The 14,352-nt window shown below is 36.2% G+C and overlaps 2 protein-coding genes across 11 annotated transcripts; one reads left to right on the plus strand and one right to left on the minus strand.

The window, feature by feature from the left end:
* Window positions 1–321: 321 nt before the first annotated feature.
* LOC140959113 (uncharacterized) lies at window positions 322–4,797 on the plus strand. Of its 8 annotated transcripts, none has more exons than XR_012171915.1 (9): window positions 322–445; window positions 905–1,027; window positions 1,323–1,427; window positions 1,557–1,643; window positions 1,822–1,872; window positions 1,986–2,079; window positions 2,184–2,268; window positions 4,012–4,235; window positions 4,344–4,797. XR_012171915.1 is itself a non-coding variant. In XM_073416877.1 (8 exons), the coding sequence occupies exons 1-8, from the start codon at window positions 401–403 to the stop codon at window positions 4,157–4,159; spliced, it is 738 nt and encodes a 245-aa protein (XP_073272978.1). In that variant the 5' UTR covers window positions 322–400; the 3' UTR covers window positions 4,160–4,335. The 8 variants fall into 8 exon arrangements, 3 of the variants coding, with proteins under 3 accessions (XP_073272978.1, XP_073272979.1, XP_073272980.1); XR_012171916.1 differs by having other exon boundaries at window positions 4,361–4,796; XR_012171917.1 differs by having other exon boundaries at window positions 4,465–4,793.
* A 179-nt stretch (window positions 4,798–4,976) lies between these two features.
* LOC140959114 (ubiquitin-like-conjugating enzyme ATG10) lies at window positions 4,977–8,132 on the minus strand. Of its 3 annotated transcripts, XM_073416881.1 has the most exons (7): window positions 7,781–8,132; window positions 7,651–7,701; window positions 7,498–7,569; window positions 6,472–6,571; window positions 6,070–6,167; window positions 5,750–5,828; window positions 4,977–5,218 (listed from the first exon to the last, which is right to left on the minus strand). In XM_073416881.1, exons 1-7 carry the CDS (start codon window positions 7,925–7,927, stop codon window positions 5,139–5,141), a joined length of 627 nt encoding a protein of 208 aa, XP_073272982.1. In that variant the 5' UTR covers window positions 7,928–8,132; the 3' UTR covers window positions 4,977–5,138. The 3 variants fall into 3 exon arrangements, with proteins under 3 accessions (XP_073272982.1, XP_073272981.1, XP_073272983.1); XM_073416880.1 differs by lacking the exon at window positions 5,750–5,828 and having other exon boundaries at window positions 7,781–8,025; XM_073416882.1 differs by lacking the exons at window positions 5,750–5,828; window positions 7,651–7,701 and having other exon boundaries at window positions 7,781–8,130.
* Window positions 8,133–14,352: the final 6,220 nt, after the last annotated feature.

Genomic DNA, 14,352 nt, shown 5'->3' on the forward strand with positions numbered 1-14,352 from the left:
CGATGGAAGCCCAATCTTTATATTTAGTATACACTAGGTGAACTTCCGAGTTGATGCATTATTAAATGAATAATGCTAAAGGTACCACCAAAATATCGTACGACTATATTTACAACAATTAAATCGTGAGATTTTGCATTGAAATTATCATGAGATGTTGATAAATGAAATTTTTGTATTGAATTTTTTGTGTTGGAATTGTTATACAAATTTGTTTGTATATGTAGCATTATAGATATTTGACGAAAGCAGAAAAAAGTAACGGGCCTATTATTGGATATGTGGGGCTGACTGCGAAAAGCCCAAAACGTAGGAGCCCGTTTTTCATTTCATCTGTCGTCCAACTTGCGTGGTTCAGCAAAATTGCATACCATTTCCAGTTCCAGGGCGAAGAACAAGAATGGATTCGAATACTCAGTCGGAAGGAGAAGAAGAGAAGAGTGAGGTAATTAGGGTTTATGGATATTTGAGTGATATGATACAGAATTCCTATTGTCCGATGTATATTTAAACTGTAAATGTATTTAGAAGTTTTTAATGTTGGTTCTTCAGGGAATGGGAGATGTACATTAACTTGCGAAAAACTAGTTCTTGTCTTTAGAGGTTTAGCATAATCTGCAGTAACTTTATTTTGTAGGATTTGCGTGTGATCTAGATGCTAGGAATATATTTTATTGCATCAAAGTTCATTGGTGAAGAAAATACTCATTATTGTTCAAAATACTGTACGTCAGTTGCTTTTGGCAAGTGTTTGATTTGGAAACAAGGTTAAAATTGGCAACAAAAAAAAGGGTTTGAAAACTTGTATCTCAAGATTGTGGTGTCGGCATGGAACAATAGACTGCTTGTTAAATCTCAATTAAGAGATTGCTAAACCATCTTTGAGATTCTGCTCTCCTTTCAGGAACCATGTAGGGAGATCAATGAAGTACTTTCTGATGAATCATTGCTTGACCATGACATGACCACGATATCTGAACATTATTTTGGTGAAACTGGGGATGGTTTCTCCATCAGCATCATTGAGGTAAGTAACCACATCAGAGGCACAGAATTTGACAGAAAGTGAAGCTGGGGATGTGTTTGGATTTTCAGGATCCAGGGCTTATTAGTTTCAATCTATAATAACCTATTGCACGTTTGAATTATTTTGATTTGCTAGGACATCAAATATTTAGGAACTAATTTGAGCTAGTCTTTTTACTTAATTCATTTGAGTACACTGCTACAAAACCTTTCCTCTATACAAATTCTTCATAAATGAAAACCCAAATGTGAAGTCGAATGTTTTGACTCCGTATATTTATTGACTTTCAAATCAGAACATGAAAGAAGAATACGGGTTGTATGTATGGCCCTGTAGTATTATTCTAGCTGAGTACATTTGGCAGCAGAAGACACGATTTTCTGGGGCTAATGTTGTTGAGGTAAGTCGAATTGTCAGCTGCAGTCTCTCTCAAAACACATTTGGTTTAGAACTAATTCTGCTCAAGTTTAATTTATTTAGCTGACATGTTTCTTTAAATTTTTTAAAACTCTACTTTTCTCCTTAGCAGCTGGGTGCTGGAACTTCTCTGCCTGGATTGGTTGCTGTGAAAGTGGGTGCAGATGTAACACTTACGGATGACTCAAACAGATCGGAGGTATTATTTTGGTACACTGAGTCTTCTATTTTGTTTGTTTGACATGTTGAAAATAACCCTGTAATTTGTAGCACTACATCAAAATGTTATCTCCGTACTCCTTTTTTATAGCCTCGTTCGTTAGTTAATTAATTTTTATGCTAAAATTTTGTTGTTGGTTTCTGTTGTCTATGTGCAGGTGTTGGATAATATGAGGAGGGTGTGTAAATTAAATGATATCAAGTGTAAAGTAAATTTCAATCTTTTTATCCTATCGTTGTGCTTTTCCCAGACAGAGAAATTGATGAGTAATGTAGTCATAGATTGATGCATCTTTTGGTAATCATGGTTCCTTTGATGTAGGTAATGGGGCTAACATGGGGTGTATGGGATGCTCCTGTCTTCACTTTGCAGCCTAATATCATTCTTGGAGCTGATGTTCTGTATGATTCTACCAGTAAGTTTGATGGCTTCCACTCTGGCTTGTATATAAATTATATTTACTTCTTTTTCCATTGTAGTGAACTGAATATTGTTATTGTATTGCATATTGGCGCTAAGAATTCGATGATCTTTTCGCAACTGTCTCATTTTTACTCCACAAACATCTGGATTCTGTTTTCATCACAACCTATCACAACAGAAGGTAACTGCTTCAATGTTCATTTCTTTTTCTTAGCTAAGCAACATTGGCTGCTGTACTTAGGTATGTGTAGTGGCAGAGCTACGATTTTGTGTGGGAAAGACAGAGCGGGCTAAATGTGTTTATGTTATAATTGTTATAATATTATGAAATAAAACATATAACGTTTCTTGACAAAGCAAGTATGCAAACATATCACATAATCAAAAAGTAATTTTTAAACTTCAAAAACAAGATGAATATTTGAAATACATCTCTTTTATAAATTGCAGATAAGTTTTGGTTGCTTAATAAACAGAGAGCATACGGAATTGGTGGTTTTTATTAAAAATAACCTTATTTCTGTTTTTAAACGCTTAATATATTTTGGCAATTTTCGGATCACATTTATGTGAACTTTTAATATGAAAATTTGTTGAAAATAATACATTTAAAATTTGCCAATGAATCCAAGAAATTTCAGTAGGAAGAGTGAAGAAATATAATAATTTCAATGCTCTGGAGCTGATCATGTCGGCATCTCAATAAGATTGAGGGTTATTATAATTTATACCTTAAAAGCATTTAAGAAGGAAAATAAATGGATAAGTCAAAAAGCAATTCCACTTGAAAAAGAGTCATTATTAGGTTTGAGAATAACGATTAAAATTGATGATCATGCTTCGGAAGAGAACAGTAACATTATTCTATGTAGGGTGGGATGTTTTAATATCAACTATGTGTGTTAAAGCGGACACTCAAACAGTAGTAAGAAGAAATATAATACATAAAGTTATAAAACTAAATATTTTCGTATTTTGATCCCATTTAGTGATATTGAGCTTATGGAGATGTTTTTTTTCTGGGAAAATCGAAAAAGGAGTTGAAAAGTTTGAGATTCCGAAGTTTGTTAAATAGGTCGGAATATCTTATTTTCTTTCTATGAAGATGCCTTGCTCTTGAGCTTTGACAAATGATTATTGTGCATGTATTGCACAATTAGATAAACTTAATATAATCCATATGCAAACCATATATTTTGTGTTGTAAGATGTACTGAGTCTATTTCTTCACAAAGTTGACATTTTGTTGGACAAAAGGTACTGAGATAATTTTTGCATGACCAAAATAAACCATAATTTGAGAGATCAATATCAAATGTTATTCGTTGCTTATCAATACAGTTGTTATGCACGAGTACAAGTTGTGTAATATTTAAAAATCGTGCTAAATGAAGTCCTGTGAAGCATTGTTGTCGAGAGGGTTATTATAACTCCTCCATGTAGCCTCGTAGGGCAGTAATTATTTTGTCTCCTAATTTGAAAACATTCATTGCTCTATCATATATGTGAACAAATATACTTGATATTAAATTGAATAATACATAAAGTTATGAATTGAGAACAAAAGGTCATTATTATGGTACTTTGATATTATAAGATGTGGATCAAGAAATACGTGTTATGATTTCTAATTTCCCCCCTCAAATTGAATAAGACAGAGAGTTACGAATTGAGAAGTTTAACATGAAAACTAACCTTCTCCAAAAAAACCTCGAACTTCAATGTAAGGGTTGTCATGCTCTTGGACTTTTGTTTCTAACTTTCTATAAAGATTCTGCTTCAGAGCCTCGTTTATGAAGATAAAACTGAGGGAGGGGGAGATGTGTTTCTTCTTCCCATGGCCACATGAAATCCATGTGTATAGTCCTTCTCAAATTTCCTTTTTAAATGGAAAATTGGTTGATTGGTTTATGACTTAGTGCAGCGGGCATCACTTAATTGAGTTGTTGTTGGTGAAATGGGGTTTGAAGTGCACCAAGCTTGTTGACGGGTTTTCGTTCATGCCCTCCCACAAGGCATCAAGGTTGAGTGGAAACATTCAGTTGATAGAGATTGTTTTGGATGCTCTCTAACCTCACTGAAGAAATGCCACCAGCAACCGGTGAAAGTGAAGATGGAGCATTAACTGTGGTTCACTCCATACGCAAGGTAGGTTTGTTGTGATGAAGAGTCAGTGTAACAGTTGTTTGCTAAAACTAATCTTATGTATGACATTTACAAAGCAACAAGAACGACACCCTTGTGTCATAATTTCAGAGTAGTACTCATGACAGATTAAGAGGCTTCACGAGCTAAAGAAAGAGGTGGGATAAAGATCAAGTGTATTGATAATGGCTATTTTAAAAGCGTCGAATAAAACATTGGGACAACTTTGTAGGTAAGTTCAAGACACAGATTACATCAGCATAGTGTGCTGTGCTCAGTATCGCACTTCAGTTTTCACGGAAGGGCAATTATGGCCTTACTGAAGATGAGCCAGACTCTTCAGTTTTTGGAGTCTTTGGCGTTTTCCTGTACAACTTGTGCCATCAATGCTTGCTGCCGCAGCTACTATCTTTTTTTTTTGTATTGCAAGTTCAAGCGATTGACTCTTGCGATGTTTGATTTTAATTTAATATTTCCATGTATATTTTAACTACAGTTTTTTTCAATCAAGAAGGCTACTTTTGTCAGGGAAAAATGAATTTCGTGGCTTTTGTCGAATATATGTATGTACTGTCGCTTCGTAATATCACAAGCCATGGATATTCAAGAGTTTCTTTCCAACCTATACTTTTGATGACCCTTCAAAGGTGCTTATATCGAATGAAATATATTTGATGCATAACAGTGACTGAATCACCCATATTTTGCAGATGTACGATCTTGTATTTAATTAGCTGAGATATTTGAGTATGAAATGGAGCTTAGACCTAACAGTGGGCGACATATTTTATCAATACTTACACCATTTCCAAAGGAATTTTAAGCCCAAATACTTGTCCAACAACTGAAAACCAAGAGACCAGATATTTATCTATTGGTAAGCCACCTTGATCAATACAAGTTTTGTTACCTAAGAGGAGCCTCATCCATTCCACTGTCCCACAGGGATGTAATGTATACCATGGCAGATGCAATATGGGATGCTCCTGCAGTTCATTTACACAAAACACTCAGCTTATAAACCAATGATAGTTCTAAACAGAGTTTTCTTTTCTGTTCAAATTAACCAAGTGAAAACAGAAAAGCATCCGCACACCCATGATTTTAGTTGGAGGGGCGAGTTCATATATTTTGGGAACCAAAACTTATATGTTGAAGGAAAATTACACACAAACAGAAGTGAATGCACGCATGCAGTCGAGAAAACACCAAAGCTTTCGAAACAGTCACGACTCACTAGAGTAACGAGTGGAGAAGTATGTCATTGGTTTGTTACAATCTGTTAGCATGAAGAGTTGAAAGATGCTAGTCAAAAACCCTTTAAGAGGATGAGATACCTAAATCTATTGAGAAGTAAATCAATCCAAAATTTAAATCGCAAGATAAAAGACAAAATCATTTAAAGACTAATCAATCCGAATAATATATTTCCAATTCAAATGATATGATTTTCGACCATCTAGCTGCTTCAAAGTAGGATAAATATGATTATATGAAGCACAAACATCCATTCATACTTGCCAGGAAATGAACTCCTATTGTTGCGAGATAAATTTCTTTCAGTAGTAACTGCATAAAGCTTTCAGCATTCACCAACTGGCAATGCAGTCATTTGACACAACACCAGTTAATACACAAGGCCTAACAACATTCCGAAATATCCAAAAGCTATAATGGAGCAAATCAATGTAGAATCCTGATATGATTAGGATCGTGTTGAGCAAATCAAAATAAATACAAATATTTTCAAAAGAATTAAGTTCAAGGCTTCATGCGTGGCATAACTTGGGGAAAGCAAGGTAAGAAAATCAAGCTGAGGCTCAAAGGCGAAGCTTACCTCCTGAGTAAGAAATGTCCACTTGGATTTTGTTAGCAACTGCACAGAGTTAACTGGAATGTCCTTTTCAATGTCTTTTAATGCTAGAGGTTGTCCATCTGTAGACTTTCCAGAGTCAGTATACATTTCCCTACATCAGATGTATGTATTGAACATCATGGTTTTCGCATACAGTAGCTGTTATATAAATTATTTCAGGGAGTTAATAATATCTATTCATAATCCAAGACTAATTTGAGGATGTAATACATAAAGCCAAATGGTTCAAATTTCTAGAATGAATTCATATGTTTTCTCACGCCTAAAGTTTTAACTAGCAAGAAGAAAAATCGCAGCACAGCCTTTCTGATGATACAGCGATTCATTGAGGATATGATACAAAGGAAGAAAAAATCAACCAACCACTGCAGTAAGCACGGAAATAAAGCACGGGAACCCTGTAAGAAAGGCTGTAGACAATGTGGAAGTTGTAGTGATGAGCTCCAGAATCTTGATTTCGAACCTAGCAGGACAAGAAGATAAAAAGGGTAGTGAGTTAAAAAATGAAGCCACTCAATGAATAGATAAGTCTGATGATCAAAAAAGAGAAAAATGAAAATAAAACCAATCAGTTATAAGCCACTGATATTTTTAATTTACATAAAATTTGGTATAAGTGAAGATTTCTAATGTTGACACAGTAAAGAGTTAAATGGGAACATAATACAGGATGGAATAGTGTACTACTATTAAAAGAACGTTTTAAATCTAAGAGCAAAACCGAGTTAAATACCCTGAAAGACCAAGATACCTCAAGAATTCCATAATGAATTTTCTTGCTACTGGGAATCTCCAAAATAAGTAAGCAATAATTAATTAAAATTCCCTTAAAATGCCAGTTATCAAGCCTCTAATTAAAAATGAATCAAGCTTTCTGGCGAGCTTTTTGAACCAACTCAAATATTATTCGAGTTATATTTGAGACCACAAAATTAGAGATCTCAATATGGTCAAATTAATTTGTCTGACAATTTGTGAGACCATAGAATTAGAGATCTCAAATATGATCAATCTCTAAAATATGGTCAATTTAATTTGTCTTGACAATTTGCGACCTGCTCGCAAATCTAACAAACATATTAATATTTTCAAAATGCATAGCTAAGTAGCTAACTAGCTCAAGTTGCATTTCGAACTTTTGCTCAATAAAGCTTGATGTTACAGTTGGATCCAAACAAATCAAGTTTGGATTCAAACTCTAAGCTGAGCCAAAGTTAGCTAAATCTAGCTCAATTTAGCACGCAGACGTGCCTCTAGATGGCTAAAAACTTCCAAGCTCAAGCTTGAACTAGAAAAACTAGAGGATATTAAGTTCGACGGGTATATATTGACAAATCTACAATGTTCAAAGCAGAAAAACAGCGGCATAGAAAGGAATCAGATGCATACTAATTTAGCCGTGTCAATAAAGTCATCTTCCTCAGCAGAACTACACTCTACCTCCTCCATCACATCATCTTCCTACAAAAAGAGACAAAGATTGAACTTTTTTGTAACCTTTCTCTAATAAAGCACAAAATATTAACAAATAAAAAAACCCACCACAAAAAACCTGGGAAGAATCACATTTTCCAAAGATAAATATCCTTCCATCTACGAAAATACAAGAAAATAACGAATTAAGGAAAAAGAATCCTCGAAAATGATGTATTTCACGACACAGATGATTTACATTTTGATAATGAACACAAGATCGTTTTAGAGAAGGAACCCATGACCATTGTGGAAGAGAAGAGTTGAATGTTTTCCATAGCTCAGAGAAAGCACAAGCAGCAACGCGGAACTCTGTAGCAGAAAGGGTTCCATCCCCAGATTCCATATTTATCAAATTCTACTCTATGAGAAAATAGTTGGAGTCGGCGATTTCTCCCAATTTCATCGACAGCAAACTAGACTATAAAAAAAGACCTAAAACTTGATTTCAATTGTCAACAGTCCCCAATCACATAAAAAGTCCTAACTACCCCTATACTGCACATGGTGCTTCTTGATTCATGTACTTCCCTTAAAATCGTCGAACAAATCCTTGGTCTCTTCTCAATTTTTCCCTCTTCAATTGGTTAAATTGCTTAGACTCTCAATAAGCACAAAAAGGTTCAAGCTTTGGTTTCTCAAAATCCAATGCATTAAATTGCTTATCAAGTCACTCATTATCTTGAAATCATCATAAGCACTATTAAAGCGTGTAATCGAGTTTTTCTTGAATACTCTTAAGCTTGACAATTTCGTGATTTTTGGTTTGCCATATTGTTTGATGAGTAGCATGAAGAAGATGATATTATGACCTTGACATAGAGTTTTGCTAGTGGCAAAATCGTAGAGCCTCGTATAAAGGTTAGCGGGTGTGAAAGTATATTACGTCTTTCAAATAAGAAGTTCATGGATAAACATATTTTGAGGTTTGAGAATGATGCTAAATAATTGATATCATCGTACGAATGACGCCTCTTTTCTGAACCTTGCAAAGAACAGATATTAGTTGCACAATTTATTCGTCTTTGATCGAAGAGTATCTGTTTTTGGTCTTTTAATCCAAACATTCTTATTCCTATATTACGAAAGATGGGGGTATATATTTTTGTTTGTTGGTTTTATGTGTCGGAAAAATTGAAAGGGGGACCGGTTCAAAAAAAAAAAAAAAGTGGGTTGGCAATCAGCAGAAGGAAATTTTGCGGAATTTTCAGAAGACGCGTTTTATACGCGTCTTCACACGGACAAGGGGCTCTATAAATAGAGCTCCCCCCTTCATTCTCAAATCATCTCTTCTTCGAGTTTTCTCTCATCTTATAACATTCTATAATATTTGTGAGGTGTTTGTTCTCCTGTATTAAGAGAGTGTGTGTTATCTTTGGAAACACAGTGAGTGAGTTGCACACCACAAAATATTATAGTGAAAATTCTTTTCATCTTACCCGTTGTTTTTACCCTAATAATTTTTAGGGGTTTTCCACGTAAATCTCGGTGTCCAGTTTATTCTTTATTTTCGGGTTTTATTATCTCAAATTACCGCAAGTGAGACCAACAAGTGGTATCAGAGCCTTGGTTTAAAATTTCTTAAAATTCTGAGTATGCTATGTGGTTGCAGCCTAGACTGGTCTTCCACATCAGAAAAGATTTTTTGAGATTTTTTATTTAAGGCGGGATTATTTTGTCCAGTCTACTAAAATTGTTGTAGACATAATGGCGGGAAGGTACGAGATAGCAAAGTTCAATGGAAGCAATTTTATGCTGTGGAAAATAAAGATACAAGCAGTTTTAAGAAAGGAGAATTGCTTGGCGGCTATTGGAGATAGACCGGTGGAGATTACGGATGATGGAAAGTGGAATGAGATGAATGACAACGCTGTTGCCAATTTACACTTGGCTATAGCAGACGAAGTATTGTCAAGTATCTCTGAGATAAAAACAGCAAAAGTTATCTGGGATACTCTGACAAAGATGTACGAGGTCAAGTCGCTACACAACATGATTTTCCTAAAGAGAAGGCTTTATACTCTTCGGATGGCGGAATCCTCATCGATGATCGACCATATCAACACACTAAATACTCTATTTGCCCAACTCACTTCCATGGGGCATAAAATAGGGGAAAATGAACGTGCGGAGCTTTTACTTCAAAGTCTACCAGATTCATATGATCAACTTATCATCAACATAACCAACAATATTCTTATGGGCTTTCTAAGATTCGATGATGTCTTAACTGCGGTTCTCAGAGAAGAAAGTCGGCGCAAGAATAAGGAAGACATGTTGGTAACCTCGAAGCAGGCAGAGGCTTTACCGATGATAAGAGGAAGATTTATGGACCGTGACTCCAGTGGGAGCCAAAGACGAGGTAGATCAAAGTCGAGAAGTAAGAAGAAAAATATTTACTGCTTTAAATGTGGCGGTAAAGGGCACTTCAAGAAAGAGTGTACGAGTATCGATAAAAGTTCTCAAGGAAATGTGGCCAGTACTTCAGGCCGTGGTGAAATTTTATTCAGCGAAGCAGCAACTGTTGTAGAAGACAGACACAAATTTTGTGACGCATGGATTATGGATTCAGGAGCGACGTGACACATGACATCTCAGAGAGAATGGTTTGATCATTATGAACCAATCTCAGGAGGATTTGTATTCATGGGAAATGATCATGCCTTGGAAATCGCTGGGGTCGGTACTATCAAAATTAAAATGTTTGATGGCACCATTCGCACCATACAGGAGGTACGACATGTGAAAGGACTGACAAAAAATCTTTTGTCCTTGGGGCAATTGGATGACATCGGGTGCAAAATTCGGACCGAGAACGGGATCATGAAAATTGTGAAGGGTGCGCTTGTGGTTATGAAGGCGGAAAAGATTCCTGCAAATCTGTATGTACTTTTGGGAGAAACACACAAGGAGGCAGAACTAGCTGTTGCATCAAATGGTTCAGCAGAAGAATTAAGAGTGTTATGACATAGAAAGCTCGGGCATATGTCAGAACGAGGGTAAAATTCTCTCAGAACGGAAGCTGTTGCCGGGACTTACAAAAGTGTCATTAGCCTTTTATGAGCATTGTGTTACCAGTAAACAACACAGATTAAAGTTTGGCACTTCTACTGCCAGGAGCAAAAGCATATTGGAGCTGATTCATTCGGATGTTTGGCAAGCACCGGTTGTAGCCCTAGGAGGAGCGAGATACTTTGTCTCATTCATTGATGATTTCTCTAGGAGATGTTGGGTGTATCCAATCAAGAAGAAATCAGATGTTTTCCAGATCTTCAAAGATTTCAAAGCGCGGGTTGAACTTGATTCTGAGAAGAAAATCAAGTGTCTGAGGACTGACAATGGAGGAGAATATACCATTGACGAATTTGATGCATTTTGTCAACATGAGGACATCAAAAGACAATTCACGACGGCTTATACACCTCAACAAAATGGAGTGGCGGAGCGGATGAACAGAACCTTGTTGGACAGAACAAGAGCTATGTTGAGGACTGCGGGTCTAGACAAATCATTTTGGGCAGAAGCAGTCAAAACCGCTTGTTATATTATCAATCGTTCTCCTTCAATGGCGATTGATCTGAAGACTCCGATGGAGATGTGGACTGGGAAGCCGACAGATTATTCTCATTTGCATACATTTGGAAGTCCGGTGTACGTTCTGTACAATGAGCAAGAAAGATCGAAGTTGGATTCGAAATCCAGAAAATATATCTTCTTGGGTTATGCTGATGGAGTAAAGGGGTTTCGCTTGTGGGATCCTACTGTTCACAAACTTGTCATCAGCAGGGATGTTATCTTCGAGGAAGATAAAGTAAAAGGAGATAAAGGCACACTGAATTCAGAAACTACAATATTTCAGGTGGAAAATAAGACGGACGAAGGTCAAGTTTCTTGTGAAGCAATACCAGAGCACGAAGAACAAGAACATGTTGAGTCTGAAGTTTCCAATGTGAGGCAGTCAACTCGAGACAGAAGACCACCAGGTTGGCTTTCAGATTATGTCACTGAAAGCAACATTGCATATTGTCTATTATCAGAGGATAGTGAGCCATCGAGTTTCCACGAGGCTACTCAAAGCTCGGATGTATCATTGTGGATGATAGCAATGCAAGAAGAATTGGACGCATTAGACATGAATAAAACTTGTGATCTTGTTACACTACCACGAGGAAGGAAGGCCATTGGAAACAGATGGGTCTATAAGATCAAGCGTGATAGCAATAATCAAGTGGAGCGGTATCGTGCTAGCTTGGTAGTAAAAGGGTATGCTCAGAAAGAAGGCATTGACTTCAATGAGATATTTTCTCCTGTGGTTCGGCTTACAACAGTCAGAATAGTGTTGACATTGTGTGCAGTGTTTGACCTACATCTAGAACAGCTAGATGTGAAAACGGCATTTGTTCATGGAGATCTTGAAGAAGAAATCTATATGCTCCAGCTAGAAGGTTTTGCGGAAAAAGGCAAAGAGAACTTGGTTTGCAGGTTGAACAAATCTCTGTACGGTCTCAAACAGGCGCCAAGGTGTTGGTACAAGAGATTTGATTCCTATATCATGAGCCTTGGATACAACAGACTGAGTGCAGACCCTTGTACGTATTTCAAGATGTCTGGTGATGATTATATCATTTTGCTGTTGTATGTATACGACATGTTGGTAGCAGGCCCCAACAAAGATCAGGTCCAAGGATTGAAGGCACAGTTGGCTAGGGAATTTGATATGAAGGACTTGGGACCAGCAAACAAGATTCTAGGGATGCAAGTTCACCGAGACAGAAGTAACAGAAAGATTTGGCTTTCCCAGAAAAATTATTTGAAGAAAGTCTTGCAACGCTTCAACATGCAAGATAGTAAGCCAATTTCGACCCCTCTTCCTGTTAACTTCAAGTTATCCTCCGAGATGTGTCCTAGCAGTGAAGCAGAGAGGATGGAGATGTCTCGAGTACCATATGCATCAGCAGTGAGAAGTTTGATGTACACCACAAAATATTATAATGGAAATTCTTTTCATCTTGCCCGTGGTTTTTACCCTAATAATTTTTAGAAGTTTTCCACGTAAATCTCGGTGTCTAGTTTATTCTTTATTTTTGGGTTTTATTATCTCAAATTACCGCAAGTGGGACCAACATTATGGTACTTTGGTATTGATCATTTTACAAAGCAAACTTTTTCAAGGATTTCCACAATTTTTGTACCTACTAAATGTCTAATGATGAGTTATAGCACCCAAAGGGGCTTTTGAAGGTGAAATTTGTATGTGGCATGTGTCAAAACCATCAGAGCCAAGTCATTTTCAACCACTCGAGTATGAAGTGATGAATGAATAAATGTAGGAATAGTTTCATGAAATTTAAATTTAGTTTTGTTAAGAACTATGGAGATGGAAATTCATTCTGTTTTGGTTCAATAATTTTATCATGCATAAATGCCAGTAATTATGATCAATTCATTGTATCTTTGCTACTCTGAAGTGTCACCTTTCTTGTCTCTATTCTTATTTGATCCCTCTTGTTAAATGCTCATTCTTCCACTTTTATGTAATGAGGGAATAGCGAGGTCCAACACACGCTAGCCTCATTTAGAGGGTAAAAACGTTGTTTTTTTTTTTTTTATATGATTTTATGCTACATGTTTCTTACCATTGTTGTGAGAATGATATAGTTTCTTTTAATTCAATGGTTTGGGAGCTGAAGAAGCAAAAACCAGTTATAAGGTAAATCTTTTGCCCTCAAACTTAAAGTTTCTTTTGTTGCATATTCATACATTGAAGCTGTTTCTTCTGGCTCTGTCAAATTTAACCAATTTATTGGATATGATGTTGTCATCTGTTTATAATAGGTTTGTCCGTGATGGTGTTGAAATAATTAAGTAGCACCAATGCCTTTTTTATTTTATTTATAATTAGTGTGATTTATTTTCATTCGTGTAGCTTTTATTCAGTAGGTGGCATCAACACCACAACAGTCTCATGGCTGCGAGCTTCCACAGGTGTTCGAGGTAGAGTTGGACAGTCATCGTCTCCACCAGCAAATCCTTTGGTCAAGTCTAATTAACTCTTCTCAGGAATCTTTTAAGAAGAAGTGATTTTGTTGGATATGATATTCTATCAAGAAAGATGTGATTTTGTTTATGGATCAAGTTTATAATTTTCGGCGCTGTCTTTGATGGTGTTGGAAGCAATGAGTTAGTGTTTCTGATGGTATTGTTGGGGATTTAAACTGATTGTGAACATTAGCTTTTGTTGAAAATCTCCTGTCTTCATCATTTTTTTCCAAGGTGTCTTATTATCTTTAACCATCTCCCAAGGTAATGGGCTTCTCGGTCTCACAAAATGACACTGAATCTGCTCTTCTGTACTCTAAAAGATTTGAAGAGCCATGCCCCAATTTCACGTTTTTTTTTATGTGATAAAGCTTTCAATTTTATTTGTTTTTGTTGGCATTCTCAGTAGAAAGAAACATCAGCTTGCAAGTCTCACTCAAAAGCCACAAGCAGAGGAATCTCCAGTTCACGATCTTGATTCGTTGGGTGTTTTGTGTGAAGAAATTTCATTTATGCAATCTTATGTGCGACTTTAATCACCTAAAATAGAAGATAATCCTTTGGACCAAATGAGAGCAGATCGAGAACTTACTTGAAAGAGTATGTCATTTGTGAGACGGTCTCACGAATTTTATGTGTGAGACGGGTCAATTTTACCGATATTCACAATAAAAAGTAATACCCTCAGCATAAAAAATATTACTTTTTCATGGATGACCCAAATAAGAGATC

Source organism: Primulina huaijiensis, chromosome 15, assembly GCF_012295235.1.
Source record: "Primulina huaijiensis isolate GDHJ02 chromosome 15, ASM1229523v2, whole genome shotgun sequence".
In the NCBI taxonomy this organism is placed as follows: domain Eukaryota; kingdom Viridiplantae; phylum Streptophyta; class Magnoliopsida; order Lamiales; family Gesneriaceae; genus Primulina; species Primulina huaijiensis.

Bases quoted from the DNA above. Each gene is read 5' to 3' on its own strand.
- LOC140959113 (XM_073416877.1), top strand. From the start codon at position 401: ATGGATTCGAATACTCAGTCGGAAGGAGAAGAAGAGAAGAGTGAG. The intron at 1,428-1,556 runs GTAAGTCGAATT...TCTCCTTAGCAG, and splicing joins CTGGGGCTAATGTTGTTGAG to CTGGGTGCTGGAACTTCTCT. The intron at 2,080-2,183 runs GTAAGTTTGATG...ATTGGCGCTAAG, and splicing joins TGTTCTGTATGATTCTACCA to AATTCGATGATCTTTTCGCA.
- LOC140959114 (XM_073416880.1), bottom strand. From the start codon at position 7,927: ATGGAATCTGGGGATGGAACCCTTTCTGCTACAGAGTTCCGCGTTGCT. The intron at 7,570-7,650 runs GTGGGTTTTTTT...CTCTTTTTGTAG, and splicing joins TTCTTCCCAGGTTTTTTGTG to GAAGATGATGTGATGGAGGA. The intron at 5,219-6,069 runs GTAAGCTTCGCC...AATGAACTGCAG, and splicing joins GGACATTTCTTACTCAGGAG to GAGCATCCCATATTGCATCT.